General features: G+C 41.3%; 1 protein-coding gene across 1 annotated transcript; it reads left to right on the top strand.

Annotated features, from left to right (window-relative positions):
* Positions 1-2,007: 2,007 nt before the first annotated feature.
* On the top strand, positions 2,008-21,459 carry LOC110491824 (large neutral amino acids transporter small subunit 1). Its single transcript, XM_021565613.2, has 12 exons — positions 2,008-2,395; positions 7,824-8,221; positions 8,363-8,534; positions 8,899-9,024; positions 10,775-10,880; positions 13,346-13,390; positions 13,613-13,736; positions 13,920-14,023; positions 14,182-14,278; positions 16,309-16,458; positions 18,792-18,966; positions 19,355-21,459. Exons 1-12 carry the CDS (start codon positions 2,317-2,319, stop codon positions 19,462-19,464), a joined length of 1,686 nt encoding a protein of 561 aa, XP_021421288.2. The 5' UTR covers positions 2,008-2,316; the 3' UTR covers positions 19,465-21,459.
* Positions 21,460-22,688: the final 1,229 nt, after the last annotated feature.

The raw sequence follows: 22,688 nt of genomic DNA on the forward strand, positions 1-22,688 counted from the left end.
CCACTGTGGATTTGGGTATTGAGAATCTGGTTTGCGAGGCGCAGCACTCCCAGCCTGGATCTGAAGGGGGCCTGGCTAACTGGCTGTTTGTCCTTAACCCATTCCGGTCACTAGCCTTCCTTCGGTGGCCCACATTGGTCCCCGATGTCTCTGCCTTTGTCACCGCATGCACTATGTGTGCTCAAAACAAGACTCCACAGCAAGCTCCTTCTGGCCTCCTGCAGCCACTACCGGTTCCTCATCGTCCCTGGTCTCATATCTCTGGACTTTGTCACTGGGCTCCCCTCCGTCTGATGGCAACACTGTCATTCTAACGGTAGTCAACCGGTTCTCCAAGACCGCCCATTTCATCCCTCTCCCCAAACTACCTTCTGCCAAGGAGACGGCCCAGCTTATGGCTTATGGTCTTCCGGATCCATGGACTCCTGGTAGACATGGTCTCCGAACGGCGTTCTCGTCTCAGTTCTGTAAGGAATTGTGCATCCTTATTGGGTCATCGGCCAGCCTGTCATCTGGATTCCATCCCCAAACTAACGGTCAGTCGGAGCGAGCAAACCAAGAGCTGGAGACCACCCTAAACGGTCTCAACCAACCCCACTATCTGGAGCCGTCAACTGGTCTGGGTGGAGTATGCCCGGGACACTCTTCCCAGTTCTGCCATGGGACTTTTCCCTTTCGAGCGCTCCATGGGGTATCAGCCTCAACTCTTCCCTGAACAAAAGCAGGAGGTCAGCATATCCTCGTCCCAGTTGTTTGTCCGCCGCTGTTGACGTACCTGGAGAAGAGCCAGGGCGGCTATTCTCAAGACCAACTCCAGGTACGTCGACGAGCGGACCATTGCCGGACCCTTGCTCCCCGCTACCACATTGGGCAGACACAGGCTTAATCCTAGACACATGGAAGATAGGGTGAATACGGAGGGTACGGGGTAACACAAGACGGACAGCAGTGGAACTCAGGATTCTGGAGATGGGAAAAGGACCAATGAACCCGGGGAGACTCTACCCGAAATGGCAGATCCCGAGTTGAAATACGAGGAGAGGTGCTGGGTTCCTGCTAAAGACATCTTGGATCTGGCCCTCATCGCCGATAAGATGTCATGTACAGTAATTTCCTTATTTTCCTTATTTGAGATATATTGGTTTAATAGATTCATTCTTATCACCTTTACCTTTTATGTTATACAACCTGTCCATGCATTACCATCTGTAGATGAGATGTTCCATCATGAATCGGAGCTTGGTACTCACAGGTGACCTTTGGCAGTGTGATAGGTATGCAAGTAAAACTAGCGCATTAAAAGAACATGGCTCATTCTCAGAATGCACTTTTATGAAAATGCACTACTGGTTTAGAAGAACACTTGTGCAGTCAGCTTAGAACAAATGTTCTGTATGTATCAAACAGGAATGGGCAGCAAGAATTCACAAGCCATAACCACTTTATCTCTCCCATATGCATATGTAAGAGTTCCATCTAGTGGAAATACGTCCGATACATAAGTTGATGACTTAGAATGACAGCCATGCAGGGTTTCAACTTCATATTCAATCACACATATCCAGATATGAGGGCTAAAAAGTTGTAGTTACTTCCATAGAATCGTTATTGGATAGTATGACTTGCAGTCATTAATTAGGCCTAGTGGTGGTCAAAGGGTAGCCTCCTGGAAGGATTGTATCCCAAGGGAAATGCGGTACTCTCTGTATATATTTGGAGAGTGACATCCAAGATGGCTTTTTGGGGCTGAGGCTTTTTTAGATCTGATGCATTCTATATGACCCATTCTATTCCCCCAGTCATCTTTCAGCATGGGAGAGAGAACAAAGAAAATGTACTTCCCTGTCATGGCCACTAGGTGGCGTGCCGGAGCTTTTTGCATTCTTTGTCCGTGTGTCACGCTCGCATCAAAGCACACAGCCACACACACATCGTTGCCTCACACACGGCACAAAACGATTTGTCACATGGCTGCAGTCCCTCCAAAAGCTGACAATGACCTAGTTCCTCCCTCTCTTGCTGAGCTCTCTATCTCTCCCATCATTCATCAGAAGTGGGCGTAGGCTAGGTGGCAGCATCACCATCACCACATCAGGCACCACACTAGGTCTGCTGCTACCTCTCCTGCACTCACTATCAAACTGGAGAGAGGGAGACAAGCGGGACGAGATATAGTGTGCAGGAGAAAACGAGGGAGGAGGAGAGAAACAGAGGGAGGGTGTGTGTGAGAAAGAGAGACTGTAGGGAAGCCTAGCTAGGAGGAAGAGAGCAAAAAAGGAAGGGTAAAAGAGATAAGGGGGCCAAACGAACAACAGGATGGCAGAGCCGGAGCTGACACCATGGAACAGCCAGGAGAGCTTGAAGACGGCAACCGAGGGCCAGGAGAAGATGGAGGGTAGGTACACCGCTCCCGCACGACACACACACGTAAACACACACACACACCACACACACACACACACACACACACACACACACACACACACACACACATACACACACACACACACACACACACACACACACACACATACATTAGCCTAGCCTAGATACCACATGGTGCAGAGTTGCATCAGATGCTCAGGCTACTGCATAATCTGGTGCAGCAATGCATGCATTTATATATGGATGTTCATGTACTGTATATGTATTTGGTCATGCACAGCTTTAAGGCATCTTGAGGTGGTATGGGGTTAGCTAGAGTTTTCTAATGATGTGATTTGTTACAGGGCTAGTGAGAGGTTAAGAGTGGGGATATGTTTTGACTTGTGAAATTGATCTGTCTGAAAGGCCTAAGACAGCGCTTATACACACACACACACACACACACACACACACACACACACACACACATATATACAGTGGGGAGAACAAATATTTGAAACACTGCCGATTTTGAAGGTTTTCCTACTTACAAAGCATGTAGGTCTATAATTTTTTATCATAGGTACACTTCAACTGTGAGAGACGGAATCTAAAACGAAAATCACATTGTATGATTTTTAAGTAATTACTTTGCATTTTATTGCACAACATAAGTATTTGATCACCTACCAACCAGTAAGAATTCCGTCTCTCACAGACCTGTTAGTTTTTCTTTAAGAATCCCTCCTGTTCGCCACTCATTACCTGTATTAACTGCACCTGTTTGAACTCGTTACCTGTATAAAATAAACCTGTCCACACACTCAATCAAACAGACTCCAACCTCTCCACAATGGCCAAGACCAGAGAGCTGTGTAAGGACATCATGGTTAAATTGTAGACCTGCACAAGGCTGGGATGGGCTACAGGACAATAGGTATGCAGCTTGGTGAGAAGCCAACAACTGTTATTAGAAAATGGAAGAAGTTCAAGATGACTGTGAATCACCCTCGGTCTGGGGCTCCATGCAAGATCTCACTTCGTGGGGCATCAATGATCATGAGGAAGGTGAGGGATCAGCCCAGAACTACACGGCAGGACCTGGTCAATGACCTGAAGAGAGCTGGGACCACAGTCTCAAAGAAAACCATTAGTAACACACTAAGCCGTCATTGATTAAAATCCTGCAGCGCACGCAAGGTCCCCCTGCTCAAGCCAGCGCATGTCCCGGCCCGTCCGAAGTTTGCCAATGACCATCTGGATGATCCAGAGGAGGAATGGGAGAAGATCATGTGGTCTGATGAGACAAAAATATAGCTTTTTTTTTCTTTGAGGATGCTTTTCTGCAAAGGGGACAGGATGACTGCACCAAATTGAGGGGAGGATGGATGGGGCCATGTATCGCCAGATCTTGGCCAACAACCTCCTTCCCTCAGTAAGAGCATTGAAGATGGGTCGTGACTGGGTCTTCCAGCATGACAACGACCCGAAGCACACAGACAGGGCAACTAAGGAGTGGCTCTGTAAGAAGCATCTCAAGATCCTGGAGTGGCCTAGCCAGTCTCCAGACCTGAACCCAATAGAAAATCTTTGGAGGGGGCTGAAAGTCCGTATTGCCCAGCGACAGCCAAAATCCCTGCTGCAGTGTGTGCAAACCTGGTCAAGAACTACAGGAAACGTATGATCTCTGTAATTGCAAACAAAGGTTTCTGTACCAAATATTAAGTTCTGCTTTTCTGACGTATCAAATACTTATATCATGCAATAAAATGCATATACAGTGCCTTGCGAAAGTATTTGGCCCCCTTGAACTTTGCGACCTTTTGCCACATTTCAGGCTTCAAACATAAAGATATGAAACTGTATTTTTTTGTGAAGAATCAACAACAAGTGGGACACAATCATGAAGTGGAACGACATTTATTGGATATTTCAAACTTTTTTAACAAATCAAAAACTGAAAAATTGGGCGTGCAAAATTATTCAGCCCCCTTAAGTTAATACTTTGTAGCGCCACCTTTTGCTGCGATTACAGCTGTAAGTCGCTTGGGGTATGTCTCTATCAGTTTTGCACATCGAGAGACTGACATTTTTTCCCATTCCTCCTTGCAAAACAGCTCGAGCTCAGTGAGGTTGGATGGAGAGCATTTGTGAACAGCAGTTTTCAGTTCTTTCCACAGATTCTCGATTGGATTCAGGTCTGGACTTTGACTTGGCCATTCTAACACCTGGATATGTTTATTTTTGAACCATTCCATTGTAGATTTTGCTTTATGTTTTGGATCATTGTCTTGTTGGAAGACAAATCTTCATCCCAGTCTCAGGTCTTTTGCAGACTCCATCAGGTTTTCTTCCAGAATGGTCCTGTATTTGGCTCCATCCATCTTCCCATCAATTTTAACCATCTTCCCTGTCCCTGCTGAAGAAAAGCAGGCCCAAACCATGATGCTGCCACCACAATGTTTGACAGTGGGGATGGCGTGTTCAGCTGTGTTGCTTTTACGCCAAACATAACGTTTTGCATTGTTGCCAAAAAGTTCAATTTTGGTTTCATCTGACCAGAGCACCTTCTTCCACATATTTGGTGTGTCTCCCAGGTGGCTTGTTGCAAACTTTAAATTACACTTTTTATGGATATCTTTAAGAAATGGCTTTCTTCTTGCCACTCTTCCATAAAGGCCAGATTTGTGCAATATACGACTGATTGTTGTCCTATGGACAGAGTCTCCCACCTCAGCTGTAGATCTCTGCAGTTCATCCAGAGTGATCATGGGCCTCTTGGCTGCATCTCTGATCAGTCTTCTCCTTGTATGAGCTGAAAGTTTAGAGGGACGGCCAGGTCTTGGTAGATTTGCAGTGGTCTGATACTCCTTCCATTTCAATATTATCGCTTGCACAGTGCTCCTTGGGATGTTTAAAGCTTGGGAAATCTTTTTGTATCCAAATCCGGCTTTAAACTTCTTCACAACAGTATCTCGGACCTGCCTGGTGTGTTCCTTGTTCTTCATGATGCTCTCTGCGCTTTTAACGGACCTCTGAGACTATCACAGTGCAGGTGCATTTATACGGAGACTTGATTACACACAGGTGGATTATATTTATCATCATTAGTCATTTAGGTCAACATTGGATCATTCAGAGATCCTCACTGAACTTCTGGCGAGAGTTTGCTGCACTGAAAGTAAAGGGGCTGAATAATTTTGCACGCCCAATTTTTCAGTTTTTGATTTGTTAAAAAAGTTTGAAATATCCAATAAATGTCGTTCCACTTCATGATTGTGTCCCACTTGTTGTTGATTCTTCACAAAGAAATACAGTTTTATATCTTTATGTTTGAAGCCTGAAATGTGGCAAAAGGTCGCAAAGTTCAAGGGGGCCGAATACTTTCGCAAGGCACTGTATATGCATATAATTACTTAAAAATCATACAATGTGATTTTCTGGATTTTTGTTTTAGATTCAGTCTCTCTCAGTGGAAGTGTACCTAATGATAAAAATTACAGACCTCTACATGCTTTGTAAGTAGGAAGAACTGCCATATCGGCAGTGTATCAAATACTTGTTCTCCCCACTGTGTATATATATATATATATATATATATACATATATATATATATATATATGCACACACATATACATACACACACAGACAAACACTCAACATTTCTGCATTAATGCGTTAATGAGGTCTGGTCTGTCTTGGTTTCTTATGGCTGAGATCCGGTTACTGGGAGCAATATAACAACAACCAATGATAGTACAGGGCGCCATATTCAAAACAACAGAAATCTCATAATTAAAATTCCTCAAACATACATTTATCTTATAACGTTTTCAAGGTAGTATTCTTGTTAATCCCACCACAGTGTCCGATTTCAAATTGGATTCACGGGGAAAGCACTTCAAACGATAATGTTGTTGTCACCAACAACTCATTAAAATAAACAGCCAATTTTACCAGCCAAAAGAGAGAGAGAGAAAAAGCACATATAGAGATAAAATGAATCACTAACCTTTGATAATCTTCATCAGATGACACTCATAGGACTTCATGTTACACAATACATGCATGTTTTGTTTGATAAAGTTCATATTTATATCAGAAAATCTGAGTTTACATTGGCGTATTAGATTCACTAGTTCCAAAAACATCCAGTGATTTTGCATAGCCACATCATTCAACAGAAATACTCATCATAAATGTAGATGATAATACAATTTATACACATGGAATTATAGATAAACCTCTCCTTAATGCAACCGCTGTGTCAGATTTTTTTTTTTAATTACGGAAAAAGAAACGCATGCAATAATCTGAGACGGCGCTCAAAAGTAAAAACACCACAGCCGCAAAGATGGCGTCAACATAAAAAGAAATGACATGATAAATATTCCCTTACCTTTGATGATCTACATCAGAAAGCACTACAGGAATCCCAGGTCCACAATAAATGTTTGTTTTGTTCGAAAATGTCTGTTGTTTATGTCCAAATACCTTCTTTTGTTAGCGCGTTTGGTATGCATATCCAAACACTAATTATGGTCAGCATGATATCGAACAAAAACTTCAAAAAGTGATATTACCGTCTAAGAAACATTTCAAACTAAGTACAGAATCAATCATTAGGATGGTTTTAACATATAGCTTCAATAAAGTTCCAACCGGAGTACTCCTTCTTGTCTTCGTGAGCAATGGAATGCAAGTGACTACCACGAGGAATAAACATGATCAGAAAATGGCTGACTGCCAGACACTTGACTGATTCTGCTATCATTCACTCCCACAACATCATAGAAGTCTCATTATAATTTCTATTGATGGTTGACATCTAGTTGAACCCCTAGGCAGTGCAACATCATTCATACCTCAAGGGGATTTCATTGGGGACTCTGGTGAATACATACAAAGCTCAGATTTCTGACTTCCTGTTTAGATTTCAACTCAGGATTTTGCCTGTTATACTCACAGACATCATTCAAACAGTTTTAGAAATGTTAGAGTGTTTTCTATCCAATACCAATAATAAAATGGATATATTATAAACTGAGACTAAGGAGCAGGCCGTTTACTTTAGGCACCTTATTCATCCAAGCTACTCAATACTGCCCCCCAGCCATAAAAAGTTAACAGGTTCGAAGATGCACTGGAGTGGTATTAGTCAACTTGGCATTCATCTGATGGCATCTGTGTTATAAACCACAGATTTTCGTAAGCATCCAATAGAAGTCATGGTGCTTGCATAATCCTACTTTCCCTTCATGGCATAGCTTATCAATTCATTCCCTGTCTGTTCAGTCTATTTACAATACAGGGCCATGTAAAGTCAATGTGCTGCTCAACTCCTGAACTATCATCGAGAGGAGAGTGCCAGCAATCACTTTTAATGAACTCTACCTTGTCCCCCTCTTTCCCACCCTGTCATCCCCTCCTCCCTCAACCTTTCCCCCTCATCCTGCAGCTGAGGCGGCTCCGGACAACACTGACCAGCCTCCGTCGCTGGACAAGCTTCCATTCAAGCCTCCCTACCCATCCACCCCCACCCCTACGGCTGCTGATGCCATGGAAGCCACCACCCCTACCGCAGAGGCCTCCTCCCCAGCCAAGGCAGCAGGCGCCAAGATTGAACTGAAGCGCAGCATCACGCTCTTTAACGGTGTGGGCATGATCATTGGCACCATCATCGGCTCGGGCATCTTCATCACACCCACCGGGGTGGTTAAGGAGGCGGGCTCGGCCGGTCTTTCGCTAGTGGTGTGGGCCGTGTGTGGTGTGGTGTCCACCATGGGCGCCCTATGCTATGCCGAGCTGGGTACCACCATTACCAAGTCGGGCGGAGACTACACCTATATCCTGGAGGTGTGTGTGTGGGGGTGGGGTGGTTGTGTTGGGGGTTGTGTTTGTGTGTGTCTGTGTCTGTGTGCTATCTGCGGGGCTTGAGAAACAAGCAGAAGCCAAAACTCTGTTGTTTGCAGCTGGACAAATGAAGTTGTATTGTAGGTGTACGGTGAGCTGGCTGCCTTCCTCAAGCTGTGGGTGGAGATGCTGATCATCAGGCCGTCCTCCCAGTACGTGGTGTCATTGGTGTTCGCCACCTACCTGCTCAAACCCCTCTACCCAAACTGCAGTGTGCCCGATAGTGCCGCAAAGCTCATCGCTTGTCTCTGCCTCAGTGAGTATAACCATCACTACCTCCGGAATCGGGGTGCCTGTATATTGCAGAAATAATACTTAAAAAAATATTATTAGTGAACTATACAAATACTGACACGTACTGCAACACACATCAACCAAACAGGTGTTTCTTAGCCAGCTGCAGTAGCTCCACTACTTCTGTATTCACTCAATTACTATTTTGCTGGCCTCCCTTATGTCTTTTTTTAAGGGACTGTTTTCCCCCACTGATGTTCTCTCACGTCTGCTGTATATTTATTTTTAAACAACAAAAATGCATTAATAAAATAATAAAAAACATAAACATATGCAATTTACAGTCGAGGGTCAATCATGTTCTACCCTGTGTTTCGCTCGGTCAGCATCGTTGACCTTTGTGAACTGCATCAGCGTGCGGGCTGCCACCAAGGTCCAGGACTTGTTCACTGTGTCCAAGCTCCTGGCCCTGATCATCATCATCATCTTCGGCTTCATTCAGATCGGAACCGGTAAGTTCACACACCCAGTGCACACACATGTACCGGTGTCTGTGGGTAAGTCAGAAACACGTCTGACACATCCTCTCATCCTGTCTATAGGTTCGTGCTTGTTATACATATTTCACCACGGCTTAGCTAGTCATGTGTATTATCCAGTGTTTTTGCAACCATCTCTATAAAATACTAAAGTGAAGCTGAAAATTATTTTTAAATTTCATAGCCTACTGTCTGCGATATAGCTAAACCATCTGCACCCTCATGAATTCCTAGCAAAATAGCTTTGTATTTAAAGACAACCCACCCATCCAACATACATTGTGCAGCCACCTTTTCTCCCTACTACATCTGGTCCCGCTACCACAAGAATGGGTTGCCATGGAAACTAAAACAAATCAATCAAATCAAATCTTATTTGTCACATGCTTTGTAAACAGCAGGTGTAGACTAACAGTGAAATGCTGTTCCCAAATCCATTCCCAACAATGTAGAGAGAAAAATTAAAAATTATATTTAAAAAAATAACTAGCCAATGAGCTTGTTCCTTGTGCTGTGCGATTCTTAAGATTGAGTGGAGGACAGGGAAAAATGAACGCTCTGCCGTCTGAAGAGAAGGGGTGTCTGTTTCAGTTTTCTCTCTCTAGCATATTCTACCTCTCATGTAGATTCTAGAGTAGGAGAGACAGGACAAGGTGAAGGAAAGACTCATAGCTTTACATTGTACAGATATATTGTGACCACAAGAGAGCAGTGATAGAGAGATCAGCAATCAGCACTGCATACGGATGGGGTCCAGCTCCCCTCTTCACTTCTAATATGTCAATGTGTCATTGTACCCACATTTATCATTTTAGGAGTCAAGGACATGTGGTTTCTGTTACAAAGCAAGTTAGTATATTTTACCCCACTTTTCTCCCAATATATGCCTGAAAATAAGCAAAGTAAATATTTCCCAAAGATAAATGATCTTACCGCATGGGCGGATCATTTGGCATGTAGATTACCTTGTTGAGTTCAAAATCAACACAACTATTTAAAAAAAATCTTGATGAGATTGCCATTTTGCAGTGTTGTAAACCCAATTTTCATCTTATCACCACTGCACCTTTGATGTAGGCCTGGATGACAACAAATAGCCACAACTCATAGGAGTCTCATTGTTTGCCTCTAGAGATTACGTTCATTTATTCCAACATGGTCAATAAGGATTAGAAAACAAACATTTTCCATTTTCCAATCCTGACAGCATGTTCCCTTTCTGATGTAGGCCTCTATAGTAGGCTTTTCGCTGGCCTGGATATTATGTGAATAATTGAGTGGATAGACATTTGTTATCTTCAAAAAGGTCTCCCTCCTCATTTTAAAATGTCAACTCCCAAACATTATTATATTCTCAGCACATCAATGGCAGATGGACTAACCCAGGGTTAGGTGTTTGGAGGGTGCAGCCCATGTAAAAAAAAAAGCTATTTTCTTTCATTTTTCAAAATGTCATCTCTATCAGTCAAATGTAGTCATACATAGCAAGTGTGCAAAGGCATAACATATTGGGCCAAATTATCACAACAATTGTGACTTTATATGGCTTCATATTAAAACGCTCACGTGTGCGTGTGTACACGTGTGTGTCTACCATATTCCATGCAGCAAACATACATGCATTCAATATACTGTTTATATTCTCAGTTCATTGTTCGTTGGAGTCAGTCCCTTTTGCCAAGTAGTGACATCTAATGCTGCTTTCTTGTCTGTGTCTAAACAGGTGATGTGCCATACCTGACACCAGAATTAGCATTTGAAGGCAGCCAATGGGGAGTCGACAACATTGTGTTGGCTCTATACAGTGGACTCTTTGCTTTTGGTGGATGGTAAGGCCTTTGCAACACCACACAGGGCACGTTTACACCTGAGTCGTATTAGGTTCCAAAATAACAAAATGTTTCAAAGCCATATGCAATGGAAAGTGTAAACAAGCACTTCTTATTGGACAATTTAAAATAGTTTGCTTCCGTTTGCTTCTATTTTGTGCGTAGTGTTAAATTATCATATGACTTTTGTTAATCAAGATGATCTGATCACAATTGATCCAGGGTTCAATGCGTCTACACATGGTATTAAAAACATGTCTATTACATTGTGACAACAGTGACAGCATGTGTTTTGACTGTCTACCTACACAATCAGAATGTGGACACAAACTGTTCACAGGATGCTTGTTATGTACTATGGATATAATTCCAGTGTGTAGCCTATAGATGGATGATGCTACGCAACTAATCTAAACGGATCTAATATTAGATGCTGTAATGTACAGTTGACGTCGGAAGTTTACATACACTTAGATTGGAGTCATAAAAAATAGTTTTTCAACCACACAAATTTCTTGTTAACAAACTATAGCTTTGGCAAGTCAGGTAGGACATCTACTTTGTGCATGACACAAGACATTTTTCCAACAATTGCTTACAGACTGATTATTTCACTTGTAATTCACTGTATCACAATTCAGGTTGGTCAGAAGTTTACATACAATAAGTTGATTGTGCCTTGTACCAGCTTGGAAAATTCCAGAAAATTATGTCATGGCTTTAGAAGCTTCTGATAGGCTTATTGACATAATTTGAGTCAATTGGACGTGTACCTGTGGATGTATTTCAAAATTTCCTTCAAACTTGACATCATGGGAAAATCAAAAGAAATCAGCCAAGACCTCAAAAAACAATTGCAGACCACAAGTCTGGTTCATCCTTGGGAGCAATTTCCAAACGCCTAAAGGTACCATTTTCCTCTGGACAACAATAGTACGCAAGTATAAACACCATGGGACCACTCAGCCGTCATACCGCTCAGGAAGGAGATGCGTCCTGCCCCATAGAGATGGACGTCCTTTGGTGCGAAAAGTGCAAATCAATCCCAGAACAACAGCAAAGGACGTTGTGAAGATGCTGGGGAAAACAGGTACAAAAGTATCTATATCCACAGTAAAACAAGTCCTATATCGACATAACCTGAAAGTGTCAAGGGTGTGTACGGGAGGTGAAGTCAGGTGCAGGAGAGCAGAGTGTAGTGAACAGGTGCACTTTAATTCCATTCTACAAAATACAGCACATTAAAACAATAACGTGCCAAAAACATGGAACATGGCAAAAGTAAAGCGCCTGACAATAATCCACATAACAAACAAACAATTACACACAAAGACATGGAGGGGAAACAGAGGAATAAATACATGCAGTAATTGTGGAATAAAAACTAGGTGTGTAATGGAACAAGACAAAACCAATGGAATATGAGAAATGGAGAGGCGATGGCTAGAAAGCCGGTGACGTCGATCGCCGAACGCTGCCCGAACAAGGAGAGGAGCCGACTTCGGTGGAAGTTGTGACAGAAAGGCCGCTCAGCAAGGAAGAAGCCACTGCTCCAAAACCGCCATAAAATAGCCAGACTACGGTTTGCAACTGTACGTGAACAAAGATAGTACTTTTTGGAGAAATGTCCTCTGGTCTGATGAAATAAAAATATAATTGTTTGGCCATAATGACCATCATTATGTTTCGATGAAAAAGAGGGAGGCTTGCAAGCTGAAGAACACCATCCCAACAGTGAAGCATGGGGGTGGCAGCATCATGTTGTGGGGGTGCTTTGCTGCAGGAGGGACTGGTGCACTTCACATAATAGATGGTAGGACAATTGTTGTATTGAAGCAACACCTCAAGACATCAGTCAGGAAGTTAAAGCTTTTTCACAAATGGGTCTTCCAAATGGACAATGACCCCAACCATACTTCCAAAGTTGTGGCATAATGGCTTAATGACAACAAAGTCAAGGTATTGGAGTGGCCATCACAAAGACCTGACCTAAATCCTATAGAAAATTTGTGGGCAGAACTGAAAAAGCGTGTGCGAGCAAGGAGGCCTCCAAAACCTGACTCGGTTACACCAGCTCTGTCAGGAGGAACGGGACAAAATTCACCTAACTTATTGTGGGAAGCTTCTGGAAGGCTACACAAAACGTTTGACCCAAGTTAAACAATTTGAAGGCAATGCTACCAAATACTAACTGAGTATATGTAAACCTCTGACCCATTGGGAATGTGATGAAAGAAATAAAAGCTGAAATAAATCATTCTTTCTGCTATTATTCTGACATTTCATATTCTTAAAATATAGTGGTGATCCTAACTGACTTACGACAGGACATTTTTACTAGGATTAAATGTCAGGAATTGTGAAAAACTGAGTTTAAATGTATTTGGCTAAGGTGTATGTAAACTTCCAACTTCAACTGTTTTTGTTGGAATATAATGCATCATGTTCTGTTTCCTCTCCTTTAGGAATTACCTGAATTACGTGACAGAGGAAATGATCAATCCAGAGAGGTGACTTATGTGTGATTAAGGTTTTGTTGAGGATTGTACAGTGTTTATCAAATGTCACACTCATATAATGTAATCACATTGAATACAGTCATAAAATTGCATGAATTTAAACACAAATATTAGATCAAATCACACTGTTGACTCTGAACCTCAAATGTGATTGGCTGACACATTATGAGTGCCCCAAATAACATGATCTTTAATTGATGACCTTGTTTCCAGAAACCTGCCCCTGTCCATCATTATCTCCATGCCCATTGTGACCGTGGTGTACGTACTGACCAACCTGGCCTACTTCACCACTATCCCCCCGAGTGTGATTGTTGAGTCCGAGGCAGTAGCTGTGGTAAGGATGGCTTTATTAAAGATCACGTTTTGGAGCAGGATAACAGTGAGCTCATATTACCTAAGTTCCTGCCATTTATTTTGCTAACAAAAAGGTAACAGACAGCATAATAATGGTAAAGATAGTACATTGAGATGTTGAATTGGAATGAGAGTATTCAATGGTAGTGCTTTCCCATTGCAGATCTTTGGGGAATACCATCTTGGTGTGATGTCCTGGCTCATCCCTGTCTTCGTGGGCCTGTCCTGCTTCGGAGCTGTCAACGGAAGTCTGTTCACCTCGGCACGGTCTGTATCTAATCAACACACAGATAACTTGACAAAGAGTGTGTGTATCTGTGTGTTTTTAATTCAGTCCTTTGATACTTAAAGCCTAGAGATTTTATCAAAATGCTGCACAACTGTAGAACACTTAATCATCAGGGTTCATCTGCCTCTTCTTATAGGCTGTTTTATGCTGGCGCTCGAGAGGGTCAGCTCCCTGCTGCACTGGGATTGGTCCACACTGACCTCTTCACCCCAGTGCCCTCCCTAATTTTCACAGTGAGTACTGCCATTGGTCCCTGAATTGATCTCAAATGTAATGCCATCCTTGGTTAGACAGAATTTTACATTTCAGAACCCAGAATTGGGCAAAGTTATAATCATAGTCATCTACTCAAGTCAATCTTGCACAGATTATTATTTGTAGATACAGTACATCTCAACATCGTACATAGTAACTGAATAGTAGTTATTCCCATTACAATAAAAAAAATGTATCAATAAAGTGGTACATTTACTGCATTTCAATGGTAACCTTTTGCTGAAAAAAAGTTGGGTGTGGAGTAAAGGCAAATGTATAGTCTACGTACTTATGCAGCTGGAGAAGGCAATTAGCTATCACAAAATGAAATGAGAAATTCGGGTTAATACGTGAGCACAATGTCTACAGTGCATTGCGAAAGTATTCGGCCCCCTTGAACTTTGCGACCTTTTGCCACATTTCAGGCTTCAAACATAAAGATATAAAACTGTATTTTTTGTGAAGAATCAACAACAAGTGGGACACAATCATGAAGTGGAACGACATTTATTGGATATTTCAAACTTTTTTAACAAATCAAAAACTGAAAAATTGGGCGTGCAAAATTATTCAGCCCCCTTAAATTAATACTTTGTAGCGCCACCTTTTGCTGCGATTACAGCTGTAAGTCGCTTGGGGTATGTCTCTATCAGTTTTGCACATCGAGAGACTGACCTTTTTTCCCATTCCTCCTTGCAAAACAGCTCGAGCTCAGTGAGGTTGGATGGAGAGCATTTGTGAACAGCAGTTTTCAGTTCTTTCCACAGATTGTCGATTGGATTCAGGTCTGGACTTTGACTTGGCCATTCTAACACCTGGATATGTTTATTTTTGAACCATTCCATTGTAGATTTTGCTTTATGTTTTGGATTATTGTCTTGTTGGAAGACAAATCTCCGTCCCAGTCTCAGGTCTTTTGCAGACTCCATCAGGTTTTCTTCCAGAATGGTCCTGTATTTGGCTCCATCCATCTTCCCATCAATTTTAACCATCTTCCCTGTCCCTGCTGAAGAAAAGCAAGCCCAAACCATGATGCTGCCACCACCATGTTTGACAGTGGGGATGGTGTGTTCAGCTGTGTTGCTTTTACGCCAAACATAACGTTTTGCATTGTTGCCAAAAAGTTCAATTTTGGTTTCATCTGACCAGAGCACCTTCTTCCACATGTTTTGTGTTCTCAGGTGGCTTGTGGCAAACTTTAAACAACACTTTTTATGGATATCTTTAAGAAATGGCTTTCTTCTTGCCACTTCCATAAAGGCCAGATTTGTGCAATATACGACTGATTGTTGTCCTATGGACAGAGTCTCCCACCTCAGCTGTAGATCTCTGCAGTTCATCCAGAGTGATCATGGGCCTCTTGGCTGCATCTCTGATCAGTCTTCTCCTTGTATGAGCTGAAAGTTTAGAGGGACGGTCAGGTCTTGGTAGATTTGCAGTGGTCTGATACTCCTTCCATTTCAATATTATCGCTTGCACAGTGCTCCTTGGGATGGTTAAAGCTTGGGAAATCATTTTGTATCCAAATCCGGCTTTAAACTTCTTCACAACAGTATCTCGGACCTGCCTGGTGTGTTCCTTGTTCTTCATGATGCTCTCTGTGCTTTTAACGGACCTCTGAGACTATCACAGTGCAGGTGCATTTATACGGAGACTTGATTACACACAGGTGGATTGTATTTATCATCATTAGTCATTTAGGTCAACATTGGATCATTCAGAGATCCTCACTGAACTTCTGGAGAGAGTTTGCTGCACTGAAAGTAAAGGGGCTGAATAATTTTGCACGCCCAATTTTTCAGTTTTTGATTTGTTAAAAAAGTATAAAAAAATATCCAATAAATGTCGTTCCACTTCATGATTGTGTCCCACTTGTTGTTGATTCTTCACAAAAAAATACAGTTTTATATCTTTATGTTTGAAGCCTGAAATGTGGCAAAAGGTCGCAAAGTTCAAGGGGGCCGAATACTTTCGCAAGGCACTGTATATATGATTCCTCTCCCTGCAGTGTTTCCTGTCCATGCTTTACGCCCTGTCCAAGGACATCTTCTCGGTTATCAACCTGTTCAGCTTCTTTACCTGGTTGTGTGTGGGCATGGCGATCGCCGGCTTGCTGTGGCTCCGCTGGACCAAGCCAGAGCTCAGGAGGCCCATCAAGGTACTGTTTCTGTACACAGCTCTATGACCACAAGAAGTTGAAAATACATTGAAAAAACGGATCAACAGCTAAACTGAAGAAGAAGCACCTCCAACAACAACACATAAAACCTCACATAATTCTGCCCAAAAACAATGACAATTTCTCTCAACCAGTGGCATATGGGCTTTTTGGGTAAACGGTGATTTAATTTATTTTATTTTATTTCACCTTTATTTTACCAGGTAGGCTAGTTGAGAACAAGTTCTCATTTACAACTGCGACCTGTCCAAGATAAAGCATAGCAGTGTGAACAGACAACAACACAGAGTTACACATGGAGTAAACAATAAACAAGTCAATAACACAGTAGAAAAAAAGAGTCTATATACATTGTGTGCAAAAGGCATGAGGAGGTAGGCGAATAATTACAATTTAGCAGATTAACACTGGAGTGATAAATGATCAGATGGTCATGTGCAGGTAGAGATACTGGTGTGCAAAAGAGCAGAAAAGTAAATAAATAAAAACAGTATGGGGATGAGGTAGGTAAATTGGGTGGGCTATTTACCGATGGACTATGTACAGCTGCAGCGATCGGTTAGCTGCTCAGATAGCAGATGTTTAAAGTTGGTGAGGGAGATAAAAGTCTCCAACTTCAGCGATGCCACCTTCTGATAAGCAGTACCCACTTTGTCAAAGGAAGGGGCTCAATATATTTTGCTTGTCCATTCCCAGCGTGCCTCTCCAGCGTGCGGTTGGAGAGACACATCTCTGCAGCGCTCCACCAACGTTCCATTAAAAAAAATTATCTAACATAAAGTAGCAAATATAGGATATGGTACAAAGAGTATGTGGCCTTTTCTGCAGCTGGAGATAAAATGTATGACAATGTAATGGAGATGGACACTTTTTACATCGTGGAGGATTCTCCCATCAAATAGCCTAACCTAAATTGCTCTCAATCAAATAAAAAATGTGCTGTCATGTTATCAAACAAAATATCATAAAAACAGGATAGGTCAAAGAGAAATGGACAATATATAATGGACAATCACAGCTGTTGTCCAGGAGTTTCAACCCATTGTCAGTGGATTCAAGTTTGAATCTGTCCATTTTTGACAAGCTGATCATAGTGAAAAAGAAAATACTTCTGCATTTCACGCTGTGTAACCACATTGCAAATAGGCTCGCGATAACTCCTGATAAAGTTGGGTAGCTGATATTTAGAGCTTAAATAGCCAAATTGATTAGTCACAGGCATCAGGAATGCCAATACCTTTTGGACTTCTTTTTTTGGTGCAGTTCTGGACTGGCCTTGATTTCCACATCCACGGACATTGGTTTTTGGTCTGGTCCGGACCAAATCATAAACGTCTTGATGTGGCCCAAACATGGACGTTTACAAATTCATGATTTTCAACTTTCATTCAGAACCAACAATTAGCTTGATGTCAACGTCCGGGAAATACATATTTTCAATATCTGTAAAATAATTATTTTTATCATCCGGGAAAAAAAAGTATTTTCAACTTTCATTCAGAACTGAAAATGAACCTAATTTCAACATCCGAAAAATACATATTTTTTTTATTTCCAGAAAATATATATTTTATCGCAGCGCTAGCTGTGCCACCAGAGACTCTGGGTTCGCCGCGACTGGGAGGCCCGTGGGGCGACGCATAATTGGCCTAGCGTCGTCCGGGTTAGGGAGGGTTTGGCCGGTAGGGATATCCTTGTCTCATCGCGCACCAGCGACTCCTGTGGCAGGCCGGGCGCAGGGCACGCTAACCAAGGTTGCCAGGTGTACGGTGTTTCCTCTGACACATTGGAGCGGCTGGCTTCCGGGTTGGATGCGGGCTGTGTTAAGAACAGTGCGGCTTGGTTGGGTTGTGTTTCGGAGGACGCATGACTTTCGAGCTTCGTCTCTCCCGAGCCCGTACGGGAGTTGTAGCAATGAGCAATAGTAACTACTAATAATTGGATACTATGAAATTGGGGAGAAAAAGGGGGTAAAATCCAATAAATACACTTTTCACCTTTCATTCAGAAACTAAATTGAACGTCTGGAAAATACACGTACATGTATTTTCAACTTAATTTTGCTGACTGGGACTATTCTAGTTTTGTGGGGGGTGGCATTTTTTGGCCTCATCTATAGCGGCAGAATGGCAAGGACCGGCCCTTGCCCTACTCAATTAAAATATTATGTTCCTGCAGGAAGTTGAAAATATATTTTTCCATCCACAGCGCGATAGAATGTTTGAAGTGATATGAAGCTGAGCTCATTTTTGTTTCATCCAGTAACCATTGGGTTTCTGTACATTAATACATTATCTTATTTTCCCTGGCAGATTTGGTTGGTGGTCCCTGTGGTGTTTGTGCTGGGCTGTGTCTTCATGATCGTGGTGTCGTTCTGGGCAGCTCCCTTCGAGTGCCTGATTGGCAGTGGGATCATCCTCACTGGTATCCCCGCCTATCTTCTGGGGTACAAGTGGAAGAAGCCCCACATTGTAAAGAAGATCTTAGGTGAGCTGGATATACATTTAACTCTTACATTCTGTCTGTATGTACAGTACTGCAAAGTCAAGGCCAATGATTTTGTTCCTGTTTTGTTTTTTTGTTTTTGTTTTTTTGAAAATGGCGTTTTTGTTTTTGCACGTATTTGTGTCTAAATAGATTTGTATGAAGTTTTTATTCAAATGCAAAGTTTGCATGTTTATTCCCAAATTAAATTGAACATACAAAGTAAATAAGGGTTTGAAAGAAAAACAATCATACAGTTTAAGGTAATTTAAAATAGTCACATTTACACGTTTCGACATGCAATCTTTCCATTCCTGCAAATTAAATCTGGCCTTCAGTTTTAGACTACCAGAAAATAACTCATGTGAAATGTATGTTTTTCTATTTTCAGAGATCTTTACTCTGTTCTGCCAGAAGATTTTTATGTCTGTTCCAGAAGAACGTGAAGAGAAGGAGTCAGCTGAAGTAGCTGAAGAAGTCGAAACAACAAAGGATGACTGAGTAAATGTTTTAGTTGGAACATTACATGTTTACAATCATTGTTGCTTTTGTTACAGAGTTCCATGACTCTTGGTAAAGTAGGGGTTTATGCGAATTGCGTCGGTGTACATATTTTGTATTTTAAATGCATTTTCTTACTGTATTGTCTCTTTGTATTCTCTCCAGCAATTCAATTCCACTTTTCAGTGATATAGTTTACTTTCAAACTTTTTCACATTTTTCCTAAACTAACCTTTTTTACATTTCATATGTTTTAACCTATTTTGCACAGTATTCAATAGGCCTGAATTAAGCTAAAAAGGAAAATCTATTTCTATTAACAAAAGTCATATATGTGTTGGTATGTTCTCTAGACAATCATCTTTGATAATACGTACAATACCCTGCTTTGTCTTAAAACGGTCTTCATCGAACTAAAGATTATTTCATATTTGATTTATGAATTATATAACTATTAACCCCCACTTTAACTGACGGTATGTCTTTAACTCAGTGTAGTTGAAGGAACTAGCTACTGGTTACCTAAGTTGATTGAACAATGGCCATCAATCTGTGATAAACCCATTATTTTATTCAGGTAACTCACACCACGCATTCTGTAAACTACCTTAATTTCCCTTTGACATGATTGCACTCATGATAACAATTAAGATTTTAACATCTAGTTGTGCACTCTATTGCTACAATCAATTTTAAATCCATTGTTTGGAACACAGTTATATCCCATTCTCAAATTCACTTTGAAACATTTTCAAATAATTAACTTATTTATTCGACAGATTACACTTTGAAGCACGTTTGTGCAAAGTGGATTTCTGATATGATATCTGATGTGTTGCTTTAAGATTGATGTCACACAAGTTAGTTGCTTGTATTGATACCCAATGTCCTGTATACATAAAGGCATGTCAAACCATGCCTTTATGAAATCTACCGGTTTCCATACATTTAAAACCATTATATTCTGTGATTACATTTGATGTTTTTTTTATTGTTTGTACAGGTACCATGCCAGAAATGTGATTATCAACATTCAGCCAACATGACAATTTTGCTACTGATGTATACTTTTGTCATGTTGTGAGCATCATAAGTGGATATTGAAGGGTCTTTTCTCTTTCGAATGAGCAATTACCGCAAGTACAGATCTAAGCTTCCCTACCCCAGTCCAAACCTTTTCTGACCCCAAGCCAGACCAGTTCAAGCCAAAAAACAAACAAAAACAAAACACCTAATGGCACTATTACAATCCGTATCGCTGAAGCATTACAGATTTAGCATTAGAAATGTGAAGGTAATTTCTGATTGAGCCGACATATCCAGAGTTTACCATGAATGCCATCTCTGTCAACACGGGAACATTGCATTTACATTTTTGTTGGGCTTTAGCACTACATTTTCGTGATATGGGTGGAATAGAGCCTTAATGAAATTCTGGAGGCACAACATATTAGCACAAACATGTACATGTTACTGAATTAGGGACACAATAATGCAGTATAGAATGTTAACTGCTCCTATTCTTCTTCTTTTTTTAAATCCTCATTGAATTCTTGAATCGCTGGGAAAGTAGGGACAATAGCACAATATGTCACTGCACTTACAGAAAGCACAAACTGTGAAGTAACTTGACTGGCACAGAGTTTACAGATAGAGTAAACAAGGACGTTTAGGGAATAGGGATGTTTGAATAGATTACTGATCTCTTTGTCTTGGAAGAGTATATTCATGACTGCCAGCATGAAGGAGAAACTGTCGGGGTACCTTCATATTTTTGTGGCCCAAAATGCACCACACAACATAGTTCAGGTGTGTACAAAGTCTTGCGTATTATGTACGATAAAGCCTTTGAATGTATTGAATATTATGGTATAATACTTTTTATTATTTGAATCGGAAGAAACAATTGTACCTCTGTCAGTTATTGTGACTTAATTGTCAATGACCATGGCGGGTATGTACAATAACCATTAAACTATTTTTGTTCAAAATGTCTGTGTCTTTGTTGCGAAATTAATAAACTCATTTTTCTTTCACATATTTCACACATTTTATTGTATTATCGTTCTAATTTTAAAACCCATCTAGGGAGTGATGCTGGAAATAATTGCAAGCTAAAGCATGATGGTGCAATGCTTTGAATGTGTCAACATCTTTATTGCATCTGTCTATTTAAAATAACTAAGGATTTATATTATTATGCACTTTCATGGGAAACAACGTCAGCTATTGCAAAGCTCAGCGACACTGGCTGCATACAGACAACAACCCATTCCCTGAGCGTAAGGGACCACACTAAAATCATTTAAAAAAGCATGGCACAACAAGATAACACATCTCCAAAGAACAAAATTGGCTATATGAGGGTCTCGGAATACAACCACTATACCCAGTACTCCATGATCATCATCTGATATGAAGTGTTTGGATAATATTAGTCTTGACTCTATGTCATACGCTCTCTTTTGGGATTGTTTCTGTGTTGATTTCCAAAGCTAGCATCTAAGGCATGGATTAATGAACTCTGTGTTCATTGATTCCCAAACGGTAATAAGATTGAGGCATGCTCTGGGAAAGGAGTTCATATCCGCTAGGAAAGGAAATGGGGATGCTGCCTCTGTGATTTGAAGCCAGTCGCGGATCCACTAAGGATCATATTAAAGATGGTAGATTGTCTTGGTTCATAGATTTAGATAGTGGGCCCACTTGTTATGAAGCCTGTTTTAACATGGCCTGAGCCATTGAGGACTTTTACAATTTTGAATTAGTCAAATGGGTGGGACTTCCTATGGGCTAAGGAAGGATACCATAATTCTAACACTCCTGAGCAAACGTGATAACTGCAGGTGGCAGTAAATCACCATAGCTTGGCTTCATGCCTGTTCAGACAACACACTCCAGGTGGTGGTATGCACCCTTGATTACTGACTGTCGATAAACTTGTAGAAGCAGAAGAAGAAGAAATATACTACTTTAAAATGGAGATTGCCCTCAGTGGCACTGCTCATGATGTCACGGATGCCATTATGGCAAAGATGCAAAGGTGTGGCCTCTATCCAACTCTATGGCCTAGAAATACAGCTATGCATGGCGTGAATGCCTTTTGACCAAAAGTCTTCGTCAGGCACCATTGAGATTGAAGGTTAATGTGTCACTAAAATCGAGGTGGAGCTCAGGTGGAATGTCAACATTAGATGATAGCAATAACAATATCTACACAATGT

Source organism: Oncorhynchus mykiss, chromosome 16 (genome assembly GCF_013265735.2).
Source record: "Oncorhynchus mykiss isolate Arlee chromosome 16, USDA_OmykA_1.1, whole genome shotgun sequence".
In the NCBI taxonomy this organism is placed as follows: domain Eukaryota; kingdom Metazoa; phylum Chordata; class Actinopteri; order Salmoniformes; family Salmonidae; genus Oncorhynchus; species Oncorhynchus mykiss.

What these genes read in the sequence shown, in the direction of transcription:
- LOC110491824 (XM_021565613.2), top strand. Translation starts at nt 2,317, where the DNA reads ATGGCAGAGCCGGAGCTGACACCATGGAACAGCCAGGAGAGCTTGAAG. An exon ending in CATCGCTTGTCTCTGCCTCA is followed by an intron (nt 8,535 to 8,898) that starts GTGAGTATAACC and finishes TCGCTCGGTCAG; the next exon opens with CATCGTTGACCTTTGTGAAC. An exon ending in AGTCTGTTCACCTCGGCACG is followed by an intron (nt 14,024 to 14,181) that starts GTCTGTATCTAA and finishes CTCTTCTTATAG; the next exon opens with GCTGTTTTATGCTGGCGCTC.